Source organism: Daphnia pulicaria, chromosome 1, assembly GCF_021234035.1.
Source record: "Daphnia pulicaria isolate SC F1-1A chromosome 1, SC_F0-13Bv2, whole genome shotgun sequence".
Classification (NCBI taxonomy): domain Eukaryota; kingdom Metazoa; phylum Arthropoda; class Branchiopoda; order Diplostraca; family Daphniidae; genus Daphnia; species Daphnia pulicaria.
Genome location: NC_060913.1, coordinates 33,513,366 through 33,530,554, shown reverse-complemented (window position 1 = coordinate 33,530,554; position 17,189 = coordinate 33,513,366). Strand labels below are relative to the sequence as shown.

At 39.8% G+C, this 17,189-nt stretch overlaps 4 protein-coding genes and 2 long non-coding RNA genes across 9 annotated transcripts; 5 read left to right on the top strand and 1 right to left on the bottom strand.

Moving 5' to 3' along the window:
- Positions 1–384: 384 nt before the first annotated feature.
- LOC124320949 lies at positions 385–2,202 on the top strand. 2 transcript variants are annotated; one of them, XR_006914083.1, is made up of 5 exons: positions 385–1,096; positions 1,165–1,326; positions 1,405–1,666; positions 1,735–1,821; positions 1,888–2,202. It is a non-coding gene; the product is annotated as an uncharacterized LOC124320949 (long non-coding RNA). The 2 variants fall into 2 exon arrangements; XR_006914082.1 differs by having other exon boundaries at positions 388–1,096; positions 1,165–1,357; positions 1,514–1,666.
- Positions 2,203–2,512: 310 nt separating this feature from the next.
- Positions 2,513–3,414, top strand: LOC124320950. Its single transcript, XR_006914084.1, has 4 exons — positions 2,513–2,597; positions 2,698–2,764; positions 2,822–3,254; positions 3,324–3,414. It is a non-coding gene; the product is annotated as an uncharacterized LOC124320950 (long non-coding RNA).
- A 564-nt stretch (positions 3,415–3,978) lies between these two features.
- LOC124320946 (pre-mRNA-splicing factor RBM22-like) lies at positions 3,979–5,697 on the top strand. Its single transcript, XM_046783859.1, has 5 exons — positions 3,979–4,139; positions 4,213–4,266; positions 4,355–4,618; positions 4,679–5,194; positions 5,259–5,697. The coding sequence occupies exons 1-5, from the start codon at positions 4,086–4,088 to the stop codon at positions 5,613–5,615; spliced, it is 1,245 nt and encodes a 414-aa protein (XP_046639815.1). The 5' UTR covers positions 3,979–4,085; the 3' UTR covers positions 5,616–5,697.
- Positions 5,645–7,779, bottom strand: LOC124320947 (renalase-like). Of its 2 annotated transcripts, XM_046783861.1 has the most exons (9): positions 7,534–7,779; positions 7,140–7,286; positions 6,974–7,079; positions 6,712–6,915; positions 6,532–6,638; positions 6,291–6,464; positions 6,131–6,228; positions 5,987–6,058; positions 5,645–5,917 (listed from the first exon to the last, which is right to left on the bottom strand). In XM_046783861.1, exons 2-9 carry the CDS (start codon positions 7,282–7,284, stop codon positions 5,756–5,758), a joined length of 1,068 nt encoding a protein of 355 aa, XP_046639817.1. In that variant the 5' UTR covers positions 7,285–7,286; positions 7,534–7,779; the 3' UTR covers positions 5,645–5,755. The 2 variants fall into 2 exon arrangements, with proteins under 2 accessions (XP_046639817.1, XP_046639816.1); XM_046783860.1 differs by lacking the exon at positions 7,534–7,779 and having other exon boundaries at positions 7,140–7,390.
- A 470-nt stretch (positions 7,780–8,249) lies between these two features.
- Positions 8,250–12,502, top strand: LOC124320945 (extensin-like). 2 transcript variants are annotated; one of them, XM_046783858.1, is made up of 2 exons: positions 8,250–8,718; positions 9,102–12,502. In XM_046783858.1, exon 2 carries the CDS (start codon positions 9,197–9,199, stop codon positions 11,516–11,518), a length of 2,322 nt encoding a protein of 773 aa, XP_046639814.1. In that variant the 5' UTR covers positions 8,250–8,718; positions 9,102–9,196; the 3' UTR covers positions 11,519–12,502. The 2 variants fall into 2 exon arrangements, with proteins under 2 accessions (XP_046639814.1, XP_046639813.1); XM_046783857.1 differs by having other exon boundaries at positions 8,252–8,718; positions 9,099–12,502.
- An 846-nt stretch (positions 12,503–13,348) lies between these two features.
- LOC124320939 (metallophosphoesterase 1-like) lies at positions 13,349–15,633 on the top strand. The gene is made up of 8 exons (XM_046783850.1): positions 13,349–13,925; positions 13,994–14,180; positions 14,239–14,374; positions 14,441–14,607; positions 14,687–14,724; positions 14,800–14,922; positions 14,990–15,127; positions 15,188–15,633. Exons 1-8 carry the CDS (start codon positions 13,761–13,763, stop codon positions 15,344–15,346), a joined length of 1,113 nt encoding a protein of 370 aa, XP_046639806.1. The 5' UTR covers positions 13,349–13,760; the 3' UTR covers positions 15,347–15,633.
- Positions 15,634–17,189: the final 1,556 nt, after the last annotated feature.

Below are 17,189 nucleotides of genomic sequence, written 5' to 3'. Positions count from 1 at the left end.
TTTATTCAATAATTGCGGAATTGCCTGGAGCTTTTAATTCCCGATCTACGACAATCGAATACATTTTCATGTTGCACAGATGAGAAAGTTTAAGGGGGGAGAGAGAGAGAAAGACGGAATGAATAGAGGATCGAGAATTGTGTTCATGGCCCTTCGTTCTTTGACTTTTGTTTGTCCTCCTTCGTCCATGAAACAATAAAAATTCAAACATTAAAAAAAGAGAAGGAAAACACATTTCGAACTCAGGGGTAAATAATGCTTAACACTCGTCTAGGAAAAAGTATAAAGAGGAACGACAGGCTTTGATTTTTTAAATAGAATCATGACGAAAAATAAACAAAATTAAATGATGCTTGCTGTGGGTGGCCGCAAAGCTCGGCGAGCTGCCAACTCGGTGGCCGTGAGCGTGAGGTCCGGTCCCCGTTCGAGTCTACCCGTCCTAGTGACGTTACTTAAATCTGGACGTTCTAGTGTCGCACAGGCGATTGTGATTTCCCCGTCCTAGTGTCGTCCCTAAAATTTTGACGTTCTAGTGTCGCAGAGATAATTGTAGTTTTCCCGTCCTAGTTACGTTACTTAAATCTGGACGTTCTAGTGTCGCAGAGACAATTGTAGTTTTCCCGTCCTAGTGTCGCCGCTAAATTATGGACGGTCTAGTGACGCATGATGAGACGTTCTAGTGTCGTTATGATTTTTAGAAATTTCCCGGCCCAGTGTCGTTACTAAAATTTAGACGTTCTAGTGAAATGTAGACGTTCTAGTGTCGCGTTCTAGTGTCGCTTTGGAAAAGTTCTTGTAGTAATCCGTCCCAATGTCGCTATGCCAGTATATAAAAGCTCTCAGTCGCCATCTATGATCAGTTTCATTGACAACGTCATTCGTCATTCTATTTTAAAGTTATCGTGTGGTCCTGTGGGGCATCAGATTTTACAGTCATCATACTAGTCCATCGGCTTGTCTCTTGAGGCAGGCTAGCTTATCGCCCGAACCAGAAGATGGTGACAAGGATGTCGATGTTGATCTCTATCAAGCCGCTGTTCTGATTTTGGCTCATTTGGATCGATTAGCATCTCCATTTATTCAAACATTCAAATCGGTATACTTTATTTCAATTTAGCAAATTCTTTGCAGATTTATTATTTGTTGTACATTGCCATTTTTTAGGATCGCGTAGTTATGGAAAATACTTTAATTCGATTGGATTTGAGCGCCGCTACGGTGGACCCGGGTGGACCATTTCACAGTAGTCCAGAAACTTCCAATAACGATAGATCAAGTTGTCTGCACAGCCCTTGGTCTCCTGTTTCTTTCCGGCGATGGCAAAGTGTACACAATCAGCTATAACGATCAAGAACCGGTCAGTTTAGTCTTGCTCAGGATGAATTTTGCTTTTTCATTCGTTAGTTTCAAAGGATTTTGAGTCACGGAGATCAAGTGGGCATTGATGTTGGGCATCACGGCTGCTCCTTACCTGTGTTGCAGCGTTTGAAGAACCACGTTATTGCTCTTGCAGGGGAAATCCAAATCTGGGTGCCGTACAAGATACAGCTCAAGCTTTTCTCCAATTGGCTTCATAAATATTGAAAGAGCCTTCTTTTGCCTACTGCTTCAGAAAGAGCTTCAGCATTGCCCACACTTTTGCAAAGAGACGACGAATATGATAGTTGTATGTCCACAGAGAGATGCATTTCATTGGCTTGCCATCATCTAAGATCATTTCAATTTGTCTTTAAGGTGGTGGACGTTTCATGGCCGATTTATTGGTGATTTCCATGATGGCGGACGGAGGGTTACAAGCAGCTTTCGAAGCTTCGTTGCTAGGTAAACCAGACAAGACCAATTTTATTTGAGTAATTTTTATTGCATGTTTTCTATCAAAATTTTCAGCTGAAGCAAATGATCTTGAGATAAACGGCCGATGCAATAACGACGCGGTATTGAGAATAGGGGATGGCGCAAAAAAATAAAAAAAAATAATAAAACATACTAAAAATAAGAGAAAAAAAAAATAAAAAATATCTCCCAATCATACTATAGCTGGGAAAAATTTACTTTACGAGTTATTCACGTTGAAAGTTTCGACTCCGTGGCCCACCTCTAAAACGCAGGAGGTGGCCTATTTATCACGTGATTCTTGGTGCATTACCGCTGGTCAGTTTTAACCAATGAGAATAGATCACGTGATCGGGGGAACCAATAGAAGCGGGGAACATCTGTCATTTCGTCTGTGTCCGCAAGGTGTCGCGTCAAGCTTGTAGCAATCTAGTTTTTTTACCGCCATGTGGTAAAAGAATGAAAAGTTGTTTTCAGGGATACGCATTCTATTGGCTGTTGCCGGTCACGTGATCTGCTCCCATTGTAAAAACTGACCAGAGCTAAGCTAAAACTGGCAGAGCCACGGAGTCGAAACTTTAAACGTGAATAACTCGTAAAGTAAATTTTTCCCAGCTATAGTTTGATTGGGAGATATTTTTTATTTATTTTTTCTCTTATTTTTAATATGTTTTATTATTTTTTTTAATTTTTTGCGCCATCCCCTATTCAGACAGCATGGGGCCGGAGGAAACCGTTTACTTTCTAAAATTCTAAAAAATGAAGTAAGTTAACAGTTCATTATAAATTAAAATGTTCTCTTACCTTGCATGTAGCTATATGAGTTGGGGGCTGGCAATAACATATGTTCTTTTCTCTTGAAAGACCATAACCTTTCGGCATCCGATAATGGCTTATGCGGTGGCTACTCAAGCTGAAGATTGACATAAAGGTCTGAAATTACAAAAAAAATTATAATTGAAATATGTAAGAGTGGATGATTAAATAGTTACCTTCCCACAATAATCACATGCGAGAATGGGTGAGTTGGGACAAACTTCAACACTGGAACTAGGAATTTGACCCAATACTCCCTCAGCCTGATTGTCCTGAAATTTAAAACATGAACATGAATTAGAAAATCATACCCCAGGTAAAAGCATTGTGGATTGCAGATTGCAGGACTTCTTTCCCCTCGATCAACAATGCTATTCACCTAGGGAAGATTGCTGTTGGCAGCTGAGGGTTGGTGGGTGGCTCGACTTCCATGATTCCATAGAAGGAACTGTGTATATAAATCAAAGTTTACCAAACTTACCTCTAGCGTAGTCTTCTTCAGTTTTTTTACACACATCTAGACAGGTTCTTTAGTCGCCTGTTAAGCTTCAGGCTGGCCATGGTAGTTCCAATTTTCTTCAACTTCTGGATTTCTTTTGCTAAAGGTAAATTTGAATGAGGTTAAGAATGAGTTATTACTTTAAAAAATAATGTTACTTACCATCTTTGTTTAGTTTATCCACCCTTTTCTCTATCTCGCCTAAATCCTGGGTAAAATTTGATTCCAGTATTTGGATTGGTATTGGTATTGGTAGGATTAGGTGCGTCTGCTATGTTTAGCAGACATCTGGTCTTCAACTAGATGACCTTCTTGCACCGACGAGATATTTTTTCTATTGATTTTTTTGAGCGATGGCGTGAGCAGTGTAAGTGTTGTATTGTATTGTGTGGAAGGAGCCCCAAGAAGGGGGATGGAAGTACCATCATTGTGTACGATTTGGCGCTAGTGCCTGCCTTTTTAGGAAGATATCTGTATTGTATGTGTAGTGGTAGTGCCCGGGTATGGGAGCAACTATGCTCACCGGGAGAGTCGAACTCAGGTCTCAAGGTGCTCCCCGATCACCAAGCGACGCCTTATCCAGCTCACCTACCCGCCCCGCCCCCCCCCCCCCCCAGTATTTGGATATCCATGTCAATTCAGAGTTCAGACGTCAAAAACAAACACTTAAGGAAAAAGGATTGTTTATCGATATTTAACTTTAAATCGATATCCATTGTTTATTTATAATATTTAATTACTTTATGTTATGGAAATTTTTTACAATTCTATTTAAATTATTACACACATTTATTAATTTAAATAAAAATTGTCATAAATTTCCATAAAATGAAGTAAGTAAACAATATATATCGATCCAAGTTAGTATCGATACCGAGACAGACCGATTTTAAAGTTATCGTCTGGTCCTGTGGGGCATCTGATTTTACGTTTCAAAATGGCGCTGTCGAAATCATCAAACACTTATGGACGTACAAGTTGGGAAGATTCGGTAATATTATACTATTTTGATAGTTTAACATTGAGACTGATACTAACCAGTGAATTAATTTAATATAATTTAGGAGTTTCCAATTCTCTGCCCAACATGTCTAGGAGACAACCCTTACGTTCGAATGGTGAATGAAACTTAACTTAAAAATGCATACGTTAACTATGTTTTTCTTAATTCTTATTCGTAATTCGGTTCCCCTAATTTTTTTTTAGATGAAGGAAAAATTTGGCAGTGAATGTAAGATTTGTGTCAGACCTTTTACAACCTTCAGATGGTGCCCTGGTGCCCGTATGCGCTTCAAGAAAACAGAAATTTGTCAGACTTGTGCAAAACTTAAAAATGTCTGCCAGACTTGCTTATTAGATCTTGAATATGGACTTCCCATTCAAGTCAGAGACCAAGCACTTAACATTAAAGACAATATTGCAAAATCTGATGTGAACAAAGAATATTTTATTCAAAATGCTGAGAAACAAGTAAGTTGAATGCTGCTTTGAAATGAATTTTTTATATTCATGCATTTTTATTGTTGACAGCTTTCTGCAACAGATCATGGTGTACCTGGAGCTGCTGGTGGTCCAGGAAAATCTCATCCTCCATCAGATCTTCTGATGAAATTGGCACGCACAGCACCATATTATCGTAGGAACTTGCCACACATTTGTTCTTTCTGGGTGAAAGGTGAATGCAAAAGAGGAGAAGAATGTCCTTACCGTCATGAAAAACCCACTGATCCAGATGATCCATTGGCTGATCAGAACATTAAAGATCGTTATTATGGCACCAATGATCCAGTGGCAGAAAAGCTCATGCGTCGGGCTGCCACTCTTCCTCGTTTGGATGCTCCTGAAGATAAGTCCATTACCACTTTGTATGTGGGTAACATTGGAGAGAAGATGTTGGAAAAAGAACTACGAGATCATTTTTATCAGTACGGTGAAATTCGATCCATCACTATCGTTTCACGACAGCAATGTGCTTTTGTAACATACGTCACCCGCTCAGCTGCAGAATTGGCTGCCGAAGGAACCTTTAACAAACTAATTATTCAGGTACGGACCTTTTACTTTCTGGTTTCAATTCCCCAAAACTTATTCAAATTATTTGAAAATTTAGAATCGGCGGCTTGTTATTCGTTGGGGTAAATCTCAAGGCAAACAGAATGTTCCTGGAACAACAAATACTGAAGCTGGAGCTCGTTTTGAACCTGTTCCGGGTCTTCCCCGAGCTTTGCCACATCCTGAAGAATTGGAGCATAACTTTTTCAATTTAGCTCCTACAAGCAATGCATACCCATCTCCTTATCCTCAATATCCACCATCCACATATCCATTGATCGCTCCACCACCACCAAACCCCACACCAAATCAGGCGGAACTTCCAGTATTTCTTGCCGAAAGTCAGCAAGGCATCCATTACCCTTCTCAGGATCCGACTCGTCTTGGCGCGATTAATAAGACACGACAAACATAACGACAGAAATTTTCAGAATTACGATATGCTTGTCTGTAATTTTTGTATTTCCGTTTTTGAAATTTAAACTCTCACGATAAAATGTCCTGTAATTTATTTTATTTAATATCTATAAGTTTTTTTGCATATAAGGTTTTGCGCTATAAATTGGCTGTTTTTGATGCGAAGTGCTGAATGATTTTTTCAGCCGACGATACACAACCATCGAAGTTCGAATGAGTAAATCCATCCCCACCAACTAGCAGAAGAGGTTCCTGGGAGATCTCAAGTACACCCGGCTGATCTTCATACGGTTTCGTTACCTTAAAAGCAAATAAAATAAAAAGGTAAAATTTACAAGCACACAGAAATGAAAAAGGGTTAGTGAGAACCTGGGAGTATCTCCATTTATGGCATTTAAATGCCTTTGGTGAAGGTAGATCGGGGAAAGATCGTTTTAAAGCCTTAATCAAAATGTAAAATTCAAAATATAATCTCGGACATTTTAAAACAAAATGTTATAATGCATAATTTACCTCTTTTAGAATAGGTTCCGCTTCTGGGACGGTTAGATCAATATGTTGTACACCGAAGGGGACAGATGTGTGAAGAATCACAGATGTTGGGACGTCAGCTGGATTAACAATATGAGTTGGTAACGTTTGATTCATTCGGCTTGATTAAAATAAAACTTACGCCGATTTCTTCTTAAATTGTCGACTGCGATGAATCGAAATACAGGATCATCTTTTATGTAGGAGGCATCGAATGGTAAATTCAGTTCAGTGCCGTGATCATAATACAAGCTCATTACATAACGTGCACTGTACTTGACATTTTCCAGTTTTGTCTTCATTTCATGGTTATTTTCTACAAATTAAAAAGTAAGATTACAGATAACTAAACTATATAAGTTATAGAAAAGATGAACGTTTACCAAGAATGTCTTTTACACTACCCCCCAATTGCAGAATTTGAGGGACAGGAATTGTTAAAATAACCACATCAAAATAGTTTTGCTTTCCTTGAAGAGTTGAAACACACCTAATAATAAAAAGGGATATAGCCAATATATAATTGAATTCTACTGTTTCTACATTTGTTTGCTATGAAATACCATTTCTCATTTATTCTAGTCACACTAGTAATATGGTGTTCAAACTCTGGTTCACACTCGTATTTATTAAGAAAATATTTGACAAGGGAGCTCATTCCATTTGGAGAGATGTAATGCTTGGTTCCTGCTTCATGTTCATGACAATTGTTGATGTTTAATTTGAGTGGCTCTAAAATTCCCACAGACAAAAGTTCTTCATAATACCTATAAAGAAAATTTAAAATTTAAACATGTTTTCAAAATAAATGGTCTTGAGACTTGCTTGCTATGTTCCTTGCCATAATGGGGTGTGCAGGTTATGTATTGTGCCCCTAGATCAGCAGCACACAATTGATTGTGAGGACTTCGGCTTGTTGACATTCGCCCTCCTTGAATTTCATAGAAAGTCAGTTAATGTAAGCACATTTGTAATACGATTTAAAAATTACCGGCTCCTCTAGCTTTTTCCCAGATAGATAGTTGAACCTGATCATTGATATTTTCTTTTCCTAATTTGAGTAACGAAGCGGCCACCAAGCTTCCGGTAAGGCCACTTCCAACGATCAAAATTTTGGGCATTTTGGTACTAAGCATATCTGAAACAAATAAAGAATTGTGTTTGTATTGCAGACGTCAAATTAATTATTACTCAATGATAACATTGCTTAAAGCAACATTGTCATGTGAGATTTTTTTAAAGCGATTGGATCATTTTCAGTTGCTGGGCCGAAAATGACTTGGTGTAAGGCTCCAGTTAAATTTACAATTTGAATATGCTGATTTGGCTGGTTACAAAAGTCTCCGATTTAACAAGGTAACTTTACCGACTAGTAAAAATGTTACCTAAAAGAATATGAGAAATAGGGAAAGGATTTTCACAATTTTGTTTGTATAACAGTTTTGGAAGTGTGGGGCTCTGCCAATTTCTAGAAAAAAGATTTATGTCTGTCTGGTATAAATGCCAAGTTCCACGGATGTGAGAAAGAAAAAAGGCAAACGAAACTTTTCGTGTGTAGACTTTATGACAGAATCCGGTATTATTGTTGGTGGAATATATATTTTTTTTTCAACTCATCAAGCGAATGTTACGAATCGAAAAGTTAACGCCTTCACCAAGTCTGACGCGACTTTCGGTGCGGGTATTAAAAAATACGTTGTAAATTATCGTTTCGAGTTTTTAATGGATACGCAGGTGAACATTTCAGCAGATACGGCCTTGGGCCCCGAAAACATATTTATAAATAATAAGAAAATGTAGACGAAAGAAAGATGGCGCTGAGAGCGATTGTTGAAAAACAAAAGTTTTGTTTTTTTGCCAACTTGTGTCGTACAGCAGGATTGAGAAAAAGTTGTTTTTGGGTGAAACCAAGAATTTTGTCTTTAATGTCATTGCCGTGCATAGGAAAATGTAGTGATGAAATGGAATTGAAATACTAAAAGATCTTTTCAATGCATTTAGAGGACACAGTTATCAACTCTCTTCTTTGACTCGCGTTTCGGGAAGAAAGCAAAAATAAAAAGGGAAGAAAAGCCTGGGGCTTGTATTTCGTTACTCCTCCTCCTTTTTGGGCCATTCGAGTGAGGAGTCAGAGTTTGTTGGGGGGTGGGGGGAATGTTTCCTTAGTTCTTCCGATTGGATTTTTCTCAAGTCGACTATTCGAAAGTGAGCTGTCGACTGAGCTCCTCACATTTTCTCATCGGCTGTGCGTCATTTTAGACAGCGCGCGTTCATGTATACGCCGCCTTGCAATCACAGACGCTGACCCACGTGGTGTTGAATTTTTATATTGAAAAAAGAAAAGTGAAACCTGTTTGCATCAAGACATTGGGTCTTTCCCCAGCACGCTGCTGATATTTTTTCGTGTGCACTTGTGTGTCTTGTAGTGAGGGAAATCCCACAGTCAGCAGTTGCTAGTCGACCTGTGTGAATCATGTCCCACTGGCTACCGATTCCTATGATTGAACAAGTGTGAAATTCTTAAGGGGAAATCCCACTTCGTCATCCGTATCGCCACGTTACGTCAGCTGGTAAGTAAAAAAGAGACAATTTCTTGGGCTCTTGCAAACATTTTCTCGTCTCTACGCGTCATTAAGTTTTCTCAGATATAAAGGAGGGGGGGGGGGGAGTCTGCCATTTTGTACCTCCAGGGGGTTTCAACGGGTGGAACTTTCGAAAAGGATGGGAAACTATTTCTTTGTGCTGCAGCAGGGCCATTTTTGGAAATGTACTAAAAACAACCTTTTTCATTATTGTTGTAAATAATGAAAAATTTCAACAGATGACAATCATTTCGATGAGGAATAAAAAAATGTTGAAGCAACAAATCGATGGATTTTCCCGTATGCAAATTAAGATTGAGATTTTCAGATATTTTATTTTTAACTTGGGTTTTTATTAATTTCACAAGAAGGTGGTGTTATGGCATTAGGTGGCCACTGAGAAGAGAAACGTGATAGTACCCTTGGATGTCTTCAGTCTAATTACCCAGTTGATTCAACCCGTGCCATGGAATACTCCAACGGGACAGCGGAGGCCTATCGATACCATTCATCCGCCACCTACGATACTTCCGCTTTCGTCGGTCAAGCGAGCGCCTACTGTGTCACCAGCAGCAATCTCTTGCCACCTCCTCATCCGTCTGAGGAGTTTCATCCGACCGCTAGCCGACGCTTTCATCCATATCTCCCTGGCGACCAGTCGATGGTCAATTCTGCCACAGCCGATCTCAATAACGGACACTTTAGGAACGGATTTTCCGCCGATCCCAACGTTTTTGATTCTCCTCATGGACAACCGGATCATCTCCAAACTCAACATCATTTCCCCCCGTTTCCCGATGTTTATCCACCTCCGCCCACCATCAAGACGGAGCTGAACGGAGGCGGCAATGAAACTGCAGAGATTCTCGACTTGGATTCCCACAAGGTTCACGTTTATCAACCTCCTGGAACAATCCAGTTGGGCCTCCCACCTGCTCATCACCATCCGGGCGGGACTCTGGCACCGACGCCTCCCTACACTCCAGCCACTTCTGTCGGTTCAAATTCATCATCGATGGGTTGGATGACTCCAACGCCACCACTTCCATCTTTAGCTCAGCAGCCGCCACCACCACCACCACCATTGCATCCTCACGACTATCGACCCAATCCATTCCCGGCCTACGAGCCATTGCCGATGCCCGTCATCAACGCTAATAATGGCAACAATGCAGCGACGACAACAAATGGAAATATTGCACCTGTCCCGAAATCCGCCCCTGGATGGAAACCTAATGCACCATCGAATGGAAATGCCCAACCTTCAGGGGGAGGAAATCATGGGGGAGGTTCAGAGGCTCGTCGTCCAAAGACTTACAATTGTGAAGCCTGCAACAAGTGGTTTACATCCAGCGGCCATCTTAAACGTCACTACAATACGACACTTCACAAGAATGCCATTAAAGCCTCCGGTGGGAATACCCCGGCTGCTGGTGATGGACGCCGGTCGACCACACCATCCAGTCGGAGCACTGGCACACCCACCGTCAACAGTCCAGCTGGATCGGACGAGAAAACTATGGATGAGATGCCAATTCCAAGACCTTCTCTTAACAGCAGTCCTAAAATTATTCCATCTTCGCCAGGCGATTATCATCCGCCATCACAACAACCGCCTCCACCTCTCATTCATCAACAACAACTTCAATCCGGCCCTCCACCACTTCAATCTTTGAGCAATAATAGCAACTATCCATCTCCTCAGCAGCAGCAGCAGCAAATAAATAATTCTACTTCCATGGATCCGTACCGTTTACCTTACTCAGCACCTGGGAATCCATCCGGAATGATGACGGTCGGTCCTACTGGCCAGGCGCCGCCACCACCACCGGGTGGTCATTTGCCATACTACTGCCCTCCTCCCGTTAGCCATTCCAATTATTCTCCATACCCTCAGCATGCGCAACAACACTTGCAACAACAACAACAGCAGCAACAGCACGTCTATCCTCAATCCAACACTATGGGCTATCCCCCAAACTCCATTGCCCCGCCCCCTAGCAGCAACGCCAACGTTCAGCAGCTGGGGGTGGGGCCAATTGCCTCGTCCCGCGGAATCATCCATCACCAACAGCAGCAGCAGCACTACCACCTCAATCACGAGCAGACATTTATCAACAACAACAATACAATCATGGAACACGACAAAATTGGAAACAATGACGTTGAATTCGGCGGAATGGATTCGGACGCCTTTCTGATCAAATCCAACGATTCCGACTGCAGTGGAGGCGGAAGCGATGATTCTCCGGTCGGAAGTGATGACGCCGACTTGGATATGAGTGACGCCGAAGAGCCGGAGCGGTCAGCCATCAACGTGGTGATGCCACCGATTAAACCCAACGGAGTAGCCGTCAAATCTCGTCCGATTGCCGTTGTGGCCGATAACGGCGGCACGGCTTCCGTCGGAACGTTTAAATGCACCCAGTGTGACAAGGCGTTCAATCGGGTGTGTTACCTGACTCAACATAACAACACGTTCCACAAAGGCGACAAGCCTTTCAAGTGCCACATGTGCGGCAAGCGATTTCCCAATGCGGAATTATTCGACCAACATCAGCAGAAACATGCCGGAGACAAGCCCTACAAATGTCCGTTGTGCCCGAAACAATTTAATCACAAGACGGATCTGAGGCGTCACATGTGTCTCCATACGGGCCAGAAGCCTTTCATGTGCCAAGTCTGCAACAAGGGATTCATCCGCAAGGACCATATGGTCAAACACGTTCAGACTCACACCAGACGGAACGCCCTGCACGCTCATCCGCCACCCACAGCAGCATCTTAGAAGAACAATCTCCCCCTTTTTTATTATTATTATTATATTACTTTGACCTATTTTTCTTTGGTATTCTTTGTGTGTTTTCTTAGTTCCAGCGCCAATCAAAAAAACATTTCCAATGACCTTTTTTAAACAAACAAACAAACAAAATGACTCTTTTTAATGATGAAAACGGTTGTGCCTTATCATTTGCCAATATTGTGGACTTGAGACATTTGTTGACTTGGAATTCACTGGAGTGTAGCTATATCAGTTGTTTTGATGAATTTGTTGATTGTTGTGTAAAAAAATTACAGGTGGGCATGACATTTTGCGCAACAGCATTGACCTTGCATGACGAAAGAATATTTCGACAAGCTCCTCTACCTCATTTGCCCAATCTGTTTTTTATTTTCTATTTTCAAAACCACAAAATGAAATTTATCTTGGCCAACCCTTTTTATTTTTTCGCAGAACGGAGCTCTTAATGTGTTGACAGACATTCCATTGTTTCCGTGTGTGTGTGTGTGTGCCAGCTGGGGAGGTGAGGGTTGTGCCTCTCTTCCTCACCAATAGATATAGAATAATACTACCTCATTCCAAGATTTCGATTATGCCATTATCGGTTAGGTTAGTGTCTTTTTTAAAATGCCGATGAAATAAAAGAGGACCTCGCCTACTTTGAGATGATGAATTTCAACTGGACCCGCGCAGTTTATTCATTTGACATTTATTTTTTATTTTCTTCATGCTCGACTGTCGACATTTTGTTTAAAAGCGCAATTCATCACTAATATAATTGACGTGTTTTTAGAAACCTACCTCTCCTTTGTTGGCATGGCCCCCATTCTCTTCCACTTTTTCTCCATGTAACGCACAAATGTTTGATGATATCCCGTCGTGCAACAGCAACAGACAAATAATATGAAATTTTCATTTTGTTTATTGGTTATTTCATTTCGTCATTACCCAATGAGATTGAAGAGAATAAAGTTTGGAGATGTAGAACGATGAATCGCAGTAAATTCAGTCTGACATTTGTCTAGCTTTGCCTTTTATTTCATTTGAAAGACATATTTCTTTTTAAAAAAAAAGAGCTTAATTTCGACTTTCCCCTCCTCGGTCGTTTTATTTCGGCCTTTTCCACACACAAATGAGCGGTGCTTTTTGGATATTTTTAAAGCCCGACACAAGTCTGCCATGAAATAAAAATAAAGACTAGTCTCCTTTTGTCGGATATCTTTCTCCCTCGTCTCTGTTCGTTTTTACAACCCTGTGCCTGTAGTATCGATAGGAAATAGTAGAGGGGGGCCATTTTATCAAGAGTTTAGGGAATACATTGGGAAAGGGAATGTCAGCAGGTGATTGAATATGTAGGGTGGAACTTGTTTTTTCCTTTTTTTTACCACCCTCTTTAAATTTTCCACCTGGTCGACTGACCAATGTCCGAATAGCCCTGCTGCTGTGGTGGGACGAGGGGAAAAAGAGAAAGAAGAAACGGCCTTGGGGGGGAAAAAGAGAGGGTGGAAATGGCAAACAAACGAATAGTCGGGTGATGAGAGAATCGGATGAAGGGTTGTGGAAAAGAAAAAAGCAGCTCGATTCGAATTCTTTTTCCAATGAGGGGTGGAAAAATATACACACTCAAATACAAGGGCGGCTTTGTGGCTCCAGGCATTTGGCTGCACGACTTTTGGCGAAAACATTCCATGGAGGAGAACTTGTTCGGAATATATAATGATTTCGTTTTCTTCTTTCTGGAAAGAAATCATGTATTCTTCCTCATAGCTCTCAGCCTCATTTCAAATTCACACATATTTCTCCTTAGTAGCGTGGTGTTGTTTCCAGTCCCCCCCCCGATGTCGAAACTGAAGGGGAAGATGGCCTAATTTTAATCGGAATGTTTATACACATATCACTATCGCTAAATTACAACAACAAGAAGAAGAAAGCCAGTCTGGCTTTTAGATTTCAGTCGGACCGGAATTTCCCTTATTATAGACCAGAGCAGTGCGCGCTTTTTCTTTATCTTATTTTTCTTTTTTTTTTACAGTATATGGATATTTTTTTATTGTATGTCTATTTGATTTATTGCATTGTATTAAATCGTTCTGTTTTTCTGGGGAGATGGGTTGTTGTTTTAATTACACTCTTTGTGTTGTGGTTCTCAGGCCGTAGATTGGCTGGGAAACCATTCAGCCTTGAGGGCCTTTTCTAGTCGACGAAACCTCTTCAAGGTCGCTTGCAATTTCCACATGCCAAATGAAATATGGGATTCTTTAATGCAGAGTCACCTATCGTCAAACTACCACAACACGTGGAAAACAACATTCCAAAACAAAAAATGAATCGTTACATCTTTCTGATTACGTTTTTCATCTGTCTTGTATTCTTTTTCTGCGAGTATTTAATCTACTTCATTGTACAGTTTCAGGTAATAATACTTGTTTCTAGCTTTTGAACTTTGGCTCTGATCCTGTTTGTATGTCTGTAAATTTGTAGTGTGATTGGCCGGCATTGTCACAGAATAATCAAAGTCACCAACTTCAGGCTTTAATACTAGCCGATACTCATCTTTTAGGACCTTACCGAGGGCATTGGTTTGACAAGTTGAGAAGAGAATGGCAAATGTCTGTTAGTTGGTCAGCTGCAAATACCCTTCATTCACCAAAAGCAGTTTTCTTTCTTGGTACAAACAATGAAACCAATAAACATTTATTTCACATTTGAATTTTAATTGGTTTTAGGTGATATCTTTGATGAAGGAAAGTGGGCCAATCAAAATCAATATGAAGATTATGTAGAAAGATTCACACAATTATTTCCATCCAACAGTCCTCATTATGTTTTAGTAGGTAATCATGATGTTGGATTCCATTACATGTAAACTATATTTTTATACTTTAATATCAATGAAATCAGAATCAACTAATATACCTACTTTCCTAGGATGGATGACATTAAGCTAAATAGGTTCTATCAAACATTTAACCTATCATCATCTGACATCTTCAGGGTTGGAGACATTCCTTTTGTTACTGTTAATAGTATGGCAATGGAAGGAGATGGATGCCACATTTGTAAAGAAGCTGAGAAAAGGATAACTTCAATAGCATGTAACCCACTGTTGTAGTCTTTTGGTTAAATTTTGACATTTGATTATGTTTTGTTAGTCATTCTTTTTCAAATACTTAGCTGGTCTGAAAGCTAATGAAAAACCAGTATTACTACAGGTAAAAACAATTCTCATAAATATTAATAAAAAAGTATAGTTTAACACTAGCATGGTTTAACAAGGTTTTTTTTAGCATTTTCCTCTATTCAGGAAATCTGATGAATCTTGTCAAGGTGAAGATTCTGCACCAGACGAAGAAAAAGTCGTAAATTTTCGTCCGAAATTTGACTGCCTTTCCAAAACTTCATCTAATTGGGTAAGAAAAAGTTCAAATCATTTTCACTTAGTTTCAAATTATCTCTTCTTTACTTTGTTCAATTTAGTTATTGAGAAATCTCAAGCCGCGCGTTGTTTTCTCCGGTCACACGCATCACAGTTGCGTATATAATCACAGCGGAGTGACAGAGTTCTCTGTTCCGTCATTCAGCTGGCGGAATCGCAATAATCCCAGTTATTTATTGGTATATACATTATTCAATAATTATAATCCTATATAGCTTCTAAATGTGAAATCGTTATAGGTCACCATATCTACAGATGAATATGCGGTCTACAAGTGCTTTATGCCAAAAGAATCTACTGTCATCAGAATTTACGTAATATTTGTAATTGTTTTGATGATAAGCAGTATATTTTTTGGCTACAAACGATTTCGAGCACGTCACGTAAAAACATTGTAACATAATGTACGATCTTGTGTGATTTTCTCGAACTTGAGTTTCTCCGTGTCTAATGCTTGGAAAATACATGTAGAATCGGACGTAGAGCAATCGAGAAATTAAAAATTGTTTAATATAAGATTTCAAAAAAAAAATGTCCCCTTGAAAAACAAAACGGAACCAGCCCGAATGTAAATGTTCCATTTTTATTGTACGATATGGTCGCCATAAAAACCATCTGGTCAGACTTTATTGCCAAGCCCTAGTATACATCCACCATGTGACCAATACATTTCTAGTTCAGATAACTATACTGTTTTACTGTAATGTAAAAATCCAGAACGCCGACATTGGTAAACTTTATTTAAACACTTGGATGTAATGCTCAATTTTTAACAAAAGATGTTTTCTAATCGGAAGAATGAAGTTTCTTCACAGACGAAATTGCCGTCGTAGTATTTTTTTAAATTATTTTTAGTACCAGGCGATACTATAAATAACATTTTCGATTATTTGGTGCAGAGAAGAAAAAAATAAATAAATACATTTTTAATTCAAGCTAAAAATTTTAAAATCGGTCGTGCGCGTCAATTGGACAGTTTGGTCTCTCATGTTTGAAGCGTTTCTTTGATGGACGAGTAATCGATTTTCTTCTGGTTCAAACTTGATTGGCAATAGTCCTTATCCAGTTTGCATTGTTCCAATTCGGATTGCAGCTCACTAGTTTGATTGAGCTGGTTGTTTAGGTTATCGATTTGATTGTTGCCAAAGGAGTTTAATTACAAAATTAAAAATGAACTTTTGCATCAGAAATTAATTGCAGAACAAATTTTACTGATGATTGATACAGATTGGTATTTTATTCTATAAGCGCAAGTGGCGCCTCCGATATTTTTGCTGTGCATTTTTGTTTGTTTCTAGATTGCGAAATTAAAATATTTAGTTTTCGCAGTATTGATATATGTGATTCTCTTTTTTTCATCTACCCATCCTTTACGTTTACCTATTGTGTGGAAGAAAAACTCCGAAAGAGTAATTCCGAAAATAGTTTTTTTTTAAACGTAACACTTTGGCGGGATTATGTTTTGTTCGTTCTGCCCTCTAGTGTGTGTTTTTATACTATCTACACGCTGTTTTCCGTCCATAAATTGTTCGCTGAAGAAGATATGGGACATTAGAACCTGAATGAACAAAACAATTGCAGAATAAAGCTCCAAAGAAGGGTAATGCATTTAAGTGATTGGCCGACGTTCGTATGGGGTGCGAAATGAACACTTTTTCCAAAAAAAATGTTCAATAATCGATTACCATATTTGATGTGAAAACAAATTGATAATCGATTTGAATATTGAAATCAAGTTGAAAATATATTCAAAAATTGAAAATCTTTTGAAAATGATTTCATAAATTGAAAATGATTTCGAAAAATGAAAACGAATTTGAAAAATGAAAATGAACTTGAATATCCATACAATTTCGGGAGTGCGATATGACACCACCCTACTCTATCCCCAGCTCTCTCCGGATGCTATAGCCACCCCGAGACAACCGACATAGCCATTGATGGCTATGTCGCTGATTCCAGCCAGCTAGGCCGTCAGCGATACTGTCAGCCCTTGCCGGGCGGTGCTGGCCACCGCTGCCGCCACAACGGCAGCCGCTAAAGTCTCTCTCGACCGCAGGCCGAGTATTCTACACAAAAATAGATTACACGATCCAACGTGAAACGTTTCATGTTCCTATACGACTACTTTTATTTTAGGCCGGCCATGAAAAAAAAAGCTTTTCTGTTGAAACGGACATGGGCAACATGACCATTTGGATCCTCTTCTTTGGCCTCCACCGCCATGTCCGCTGCCTCCAT

Bases quoted from the DNA above. Each gene is read 5' to 3' on its own strand.
- LOC124320946 (XM_046783859.1), top strand. From the start codon at position 4,086: ATGGCGCTGTCGAAATCATCAAACACTTATGGACGTACAAGTTGGGAA. The intron at 4,619-4,678 runs GTAAGTTGAATG...TATTGTTGACAG, and splicing joins TTCAAAATGCTGAGAAACAA to CTTTCTGCAACAGATCATGG. The intron at 5,195-5,258 runs GTACGGACCTTT...TTGAAAATTTAG, and splicing joins TTAACAAACTAATTATTCAG to AATCGGCGGCTTGTTATTCG.
- LOC124320947 (XM_046783861.1), bottom strand. From the start codon at position 7,284: ATGCTTAGTACCAAAATGCCCAAAATTTTGATCGTTGGAAGTGGCCTT. The intron at 7,080-7,139 runs GTAATTTTTAAA...ATGAAATTCAAG, and splicing joins GGAAAAAGCTAGAGGAGCCG to GAGGGCGAATGTCAACAAGC. The intron at 6,059-6,130 runs GTAAATTATGCA...ATTTTGATTAAG, and splicing joins CGGAACCTATTCTAAAAGAG to GCTTTAAAACGATCTTTCCC.
- LOC124320945 (XM_046783858.1), top strand. From the start codon at position 9,197: ATGGAATACTCCAACGGGACAGCGGAGGCCTATCGATACCATTCATCC.
- LOC124320939 (XM_046783850.1), top strand. From the start codon at position 13,761: ATGGGATTCTTTAATGCAGAGTCACCTATCGTCAAACTACCACAACAC. The intron at 14,181-14,238 runs GTACAAACAATG...AATTGGTTTTAG, and splicing joins AAAAGCAGTTTTCTTTCTTG to GTGATATCTTTGATGAAGGA. The intron at 14,725-14,799 runs GTAAAAACAATT...GGTTTTTTTTAG, and splicing joins AAAAACCAGTATTACTACAG to CATTTTCCTCTATTCAGGAA.